We start from the raw sequence: 6,310 nt of genomic DNA, 5'->3' as shown, positions 1-6,310 counted from the left end.
GTGATGAAAAGATTTGGTGGCTTTTGTCTATCTCTCTTCTTATGTTTCTTACCTAGAAAATTTTCATATATAGAGGTAACAAGTCATAAATCCATCAAAGAATTCAAAATAGTTCAGATAAAGAAAGCTCAAAATTCCAAATACCTATGATCTTCAAAGTTTCCTTTTATTACCCTTGGATGAAACTGAGTTAATACTTATATTTAACATGTTTTACATGTGTTAAACACTATAAAGCCCTATAATAATTTTGCAGTTAATTCGTCTAAAGATAAGCTTAAGAGACTAATAGAATTAGACTTGATTGATGTGGAATTAACTGAAATTTTTGTTGAATTTTGAGACACAAAATCAGATTTGGTGCTCTCGAAAATGGATGAAAACATTAAACATGTTCATGAAGTCAAGTGTATATCTTGGATGAAGGGGTCTTGAAATTAACTTTGATATTGACACATTGCCAATCTCAAAGTTATAAGAAGATAAATTGATAAAGATAAAAGTTTAATTTATTTATTTATAATAGTCTAGTAAAGATGTCATATTGCATACTTAATTTAAGAAAAAGTAAGCATCCTAATGCTAGATTTAACTAACATAATTTAGAAAAGATATAGTAAAATAGTAAATCATTTCTTAAATCCTATCACCGTCTAAGGATGAAGATGGTAGGTTTATGAAATCGATATCCTTTGATGGTGGATTGATGGAGGTGATTTCTGCTGGTGCCAGGTCTCTTGGTGTTGGCTTGATAATGTTTGTCACAACATAAACACCTCTGATTGAAATAGTTGCCTTATTGTAAACCAAAGCAGCTTCTTCAGTAGTGTTAAATGTTCCTACCCAAATTTGGCCTTTCGTTCTTAGGGCAGATACCTCCGCAACCCACTTTCCCATTTTCTCTACCTAACCCGTTTGTACTTTTCCACATTTTCTTGTGGTAGTTTAACTTCATTCTCTTTTGAATTTTCAGTTGAAATCACCTTGACATTTTCATTCTCACTGATGATCTTCTTTTGATGTGTTTTACCACGTCGCTTTGACTTGTCTTCATTTACCTTCCCTTTATCCTCATTAGACAGGTTCATCAAATCGACACCCCACAAGTAAACTCTTGTTGGGTTGGGCAGGACAGAAGAACTTCCTTCTACTTGAACAATTGATTTTTAGTGGCATCATTTTTTGAGGGTTTTCTGATGACCTTCTTTTCGTGATACTTATTCTTGGATGTCATGACTCTACAAAAAGAAAAAACAACAAACAACACCATACAACACCATAAGTGGGTCACTATCATTTATGAAAAAAATAAATTCCTTCTTTATTTCTATATAGAAAAATATTCTTAGAACATTTTATCAATGCATACTGGGAAATCATACCCTAGCTCTTCATGAATTTCTTGAAGGTAATGTAAATGATAAAAAAAGGCACTAAAAAAATCGTTCACTCCAGAATCATATATCGTATTTAACTATAGTATAACATGATGTATATACTACCCCTACATATATCTATTGTCATTAATTAGAATAATCATATTACACTTAACATCTATCTATTGCCATTCAGTGTTTCTACACCTATAGGTGAGTCTATTCTAGTAGAGAGAGTCTATTATGATTATCCCGTTTCCATCAATCACAAGAGTACCATGGTTTATTTGGTTGAGTTAGACGTGGTATATTTTGATGTCATTCTAGGTATGGACTGGCTTGATGCCTGTTATGCATCAATAGATTGTAGAACTCGAGTAGTCAAGTTCTAGTTTCCAGTGAACCAGTTATAGAGTTGAAGAGCAGTTCAGGAGTGTTTAAGGGTCATTTTATTTGGTACCTTAAGGCGAGAAAGTTAGTTTCCAAGGGGTGTGTCCATCACTTAAACCGATTTAATGACTCTAGCATTGAGATACCTCATATTTAGTTAGTTTCAGTAGTAAAAGAGTTTCTAGAAGTCTTTCCTGATGATTTTCCCGAAGTCCTTCCTGAGAGAGAAATATACTTCGGTATAGACATTCTTCTAGATACTGGTCCTATCTCTATTATGTCATATTGAATGGCACCAGCAGAGTTGAATGAGTTAAAAGAGCAGTTGAAAGATCTTTTAGAGAAAGGTTTCATTCGACCAAGTATCTCACCTTGGGGCGCTCCAGTCCCATTTGTGAGATAGAAAGATGGTTCACTTAGGATGTGTCTAGATTACTATCAGTTGAACAAGGTTACCATCAAGCATAATATCCTCTCCCAAGGATTGATGATCTTTTCAATCAACTTCAGGGTGCTACTTGTTTCTTTAAGATAGACCTCAGATCTGGCTACCATTAGTTGAAAGTAAGGGAATATGATATTCCTAAGACAGTATTCAGGACCCATGATGGTCATTAGGAGTTTTTGGTCATGTCATTTGGTTTGATCAATGCTCCTGTAGTATTCATGGACCTTATGGATAGAGTATTCAAGCATTATTCAGATATGTTTGTTATCGTCTTCGTTGATGACATACTAATCTATTCGAGGAATGAGGAAGATCATGCTAGCCATCTCAGAATAGTTCTTTAGACATTGACAGATAAGGAGCTATATGCTAAGTTCTCTAAATGTGAGTTTTGTCTTGAGTCTGTGGCGTTCTTGGGCCATATAGTTTTCGGTGATGGAATTAGAGTTGATACCCAAAAGATAGAGGCAGTGCAGAATTGGCCTAGGCCCACATCTCCAACTGATATTAGGAATTCCTTGGGTCGGGCTGGCTATTATAGAAGGTTCGTAGAGGGGTTCTCGTCTATTTCATCTCCTTTGACCAAGTTGACTCAGAAAATAGTGAAGTTTCAATGTTATGAAGCTTATGAGAAAAAATTTCAGGAATTGAAAAAAAGTTTGACTACTGCCCCAGTGTTAACTTTACCAGCTGGTACCCAAGGTTCTATGGTGTATTCACTCTGTCGAGCTGAATGTGTGGAAAAGAGTTTAAGGTTCACTCTCTCTAGCTGAACCCATGACAACCCAATACCCATAGACCATCAAATCAGTAATCTTTGTTTTAAAACCTCTCTCTTGAGCAAGACAAAAATACGAAGGTAGAGTTTACATTTGCAATTACAACCCTTTTAATTAAGCCACAATCACTGAATGAAATCACTTTTAAACAACATTTACAGTATCAATTAACAATACCCAGCAGCTAAATCAACCTAGAATCACATAATCACACCCCAAAAATTGGGGTTTTACCTAGACATCATAAAAAGGTAAAAATAGTTACAAAATTGTGTTTCCATCAAATGGGTAAGATTAATATTGTCTTTACAAAGGTCTAAGATGAACAATCTTCAACACCCACTTCCAATTTCTCAGAAATGGAAATCTTCAAATCTTCAAAGCTAAGGAAATGTTGTCTCTAAATTCAGTTCTAAGCTCTCAAACTTGAAAACTGAACAATAATGAAAGTTATTGAATGCTAGATACTAAACTAAGAATTTAAAAAATGTATTTATAGTCGCCAAAAATGTGTTGCGAAGGACCATTCGGCATAATAAGTCGGGATTGCCAATCCACTTGGCGATCCTCCCTTTGGTCAATTACATCGCCTTTTTTCTTTAGCCTTCATCATCTTCAGGTTTGAACTTTGGGCGATAGGGAAATGCATCGCGGAACCGTTCAGCGACTCGCCGACTACTCCTTTATATCGCCGACTTGATTTTCTCCTTCAAAGCTCAGCACACTAGAACGTTAGGCGAGACAATGGCCATTCGGTGACTCGCCCAATGGAATAGGCGATCCTCGGGCTTTCATTTCTTCGTTCTTCAGCTACCTTGTTCCTTTTTTCTCATTAGCGTCCATGCTTTGTTCCTCAATCCAAATACCTGAAAATCAAGGATTTACATTAGTTATTGGCATAAAAATATGCATTTGAGGACACTAAATCTATTAAAATGAAGCCCGAAATGAGTCCAAATCGTGGTGAGGTGAGTGGCATAGATGACGTCACTGTCGGAGATGGCCTCCGGTGACGTAGGTGCCTTGCTTTTGCCTTTGCCTTTGCCTTTCCCTTTTCCACCAGTTGGGGGAAGTTTGGTAGTCTTTCCCCTGGATGCAATTGCATCCTCATTGAGTGTAATCCCCTTAGTTATCTTTCGAGGTGGCAGTTCCTACCAGCATCCTTGGTCTAGCCACGTCTGCAATATATCGGGAAGAAGTTAGAAATATTTCAATTAAAAGCACAGAAAAATAATTGCAGACAGACTCGCCGAATCACTTTGGCACAGGGGTGGAGACAAAGGGCAATTATGAAGACTTTTGGCGAGTCGCTGAGTGCCTTCGGCAACCTCAAGCTTCTCATCGAAAGTTACAGAGTCAAACAACAAGTATAGCATGAAATTAAAGGTGAGATGGGGATCTTCGACGAACGGCCGAGTGATTCGGCGAGCTTGACCCAGCTCGCCAAATGACCCAATGTGCCTACTTTCAACCCAACTTCTCAAATTCAACCCCGCAACCCTCGAAAACAAAATCAAAGCATGCACTTATTAAATTAAGGCAAGACCCATAACACCCATTACCCCGGGGTACTCAGACTTTTCCTGATTTTACCAGATTTGGCCATTTAACGACCTTTTCCCTTAAGAATGATGTCACCCACTCTATCATTGGGAAAATTACATCATTTGGCACAACTATGAGTTACTTAGACTTCACCCGACTAGACCCAATAACATGCAAGCACAACCCCACAAGATTTAACCAATTTTAAGGCATAAAATTACGGGATTTCAATAAAAAACAATATGGGCAAATATCATAAATCACAAACTCTCATAAAATTTTAGATGCACTTTTGTTCAGCTTCCCTCTAACATTTTTTAAATAGAAAAATATAGTATATATACATGGAAGAAGTCATAAATCCATCAAAGAATTTTAAAGAACTCAAAAACAACTCAAACCCTCTAATCTAAACCTAAATCAACAAAATCTATACATATAAGTACCATTTTTGTCTAGAAATTCACTATCACAAACAGATAAACATAAATAAAGAACAAGGAAATTAGAACATAAAAACCAAGAAACTCACCTAGTTAGAATTGTGAAAATTTTCTATCTCTTTTTTTGTGTGTGTGTGTGTGTTACAACATTGTAGAGTTTGTGTGCGAGTATATATTTAGGGGGTTTTGTTACTAGTGTTCATAGGAATATGCATGAAAAGCAAGTGACAAGCGGCAAGCCAACAAATGAGAGTTGAAACTACTTTCATCTCTTATAACTTGATACTTAATTTGGGAACATCCAGTCATTTTTTTCTATGTTATCAACAAACATGAGGGGAGAAAGAAAAAAAGTATAATTATGATTTTATAAACAGTCATTAAATACACATCTGAATTATCACTTTTTATGAGTTTGTTGTTTGAATTATCATGTGTTTGTGTTTCTTACCTGAACTATATCATCAATTACTTATCAAAACATACTTTAAAATTAATGAGTTGATTGTCATGCGAATAAAATTTTATGGGCAAAATAAGTTGTCACGAGACTTTTGGCAATTTTATTCATGAAGTTGGTTTAATCAAATTCGAGGTATGGTTTGAGTACATGATTGGTGATAGTTTAGGTAGAGAACACAATACTTCAAGTGCGTGTTAAGGGTTGGAGCTAGAAGTTTGTGTACGAATTTAGTCGAACCCAATAACTTTTGCTCAAACTTCAAACAATATATTTGTATTAAGAAGTTTATCAACTGTGTACAAATATTAAGTTTATAACCCAACTATTAGCACTTGAAATTTTCATTATAAAATTTAGAACTCATAAAGTTAGAATTTATGTTTCACCTCTACGTGTGTTTTACCATAAACTCCCTAGCAATCACATTACTACAAATAATTTTACCCCAAATTCCCGCATGGCAGGAGGAGAAAGCGCAATCTGGCGCACAAAGTGTCCAATGTTCATGCTTCTGGTGGAGGATCCGTAGAAGACCCCCACTTTTTTGTTTACCCATCCCATAAGCTTCCCTTTTTACTTAACTTTGTGACCCGAGCTAACAATTTTTGAGTTGGAGATGGAAGGTGCTTATTTCATCATGAGAACCCCATATCTCAAACGAGGGTATAGAAGACTGCCTACATTAATACAAGCAGTGGCGGAGCCAGGAATTTCACAGTGGTTGTCCAAAAATATCACAACAAAGGCTCTTTTCAAAAAGTGGAACTATTGAAATTCGAATACACGAGCACTTCCTCATTATAAGAATGTGAAACCAGTAGACTATTATAGTGTGTTATGTTAAGGGTGACCAAAATATGTTATTT

General features: G+C 36.0%; 1 protein-coding gene across 1 annotated transcript; it reads right to left on the bottom strand.

Annotated features, from left to right (window-relative positions):
• Positions 1–636: 636 nt before the first annotated feature.
• Positions 637–897, bottom strand: LOC125855931 (ethylene-responsive transcription factor ERF112-like). Its single transcript, XM_049535576.1, has one exon. It carries the CDS (start codon positions 895–897, stop codon positions 637–639), a length of 261 nt encoding a protein of 86 aa, XP_049391533.1.
• Between the last annotated feature and the right edge of the window lie 5,413 nt (positions 898–6,310).

The sequence above is a fragment of the Solanum stenotomum genome, chromosome 2, assembly GCF_019186545.1.
Source record: "Solanum stenotomum isolate F172 chromosome 2, ASM1918654v1, whole genome shotgun sequence".
In the NCBI taxonomy this organism is placed as follows: Eukaryota; Viridiplantae; Streptophyta; class Magnoliopsida; order Solanales; family Solanaceae; genus Solanum; species Solanum stenotomum.
Note: the sequence above shows the minus strand (reverse complement) of the source record. Positions and strands in the feature narration are given on the sequence as shown.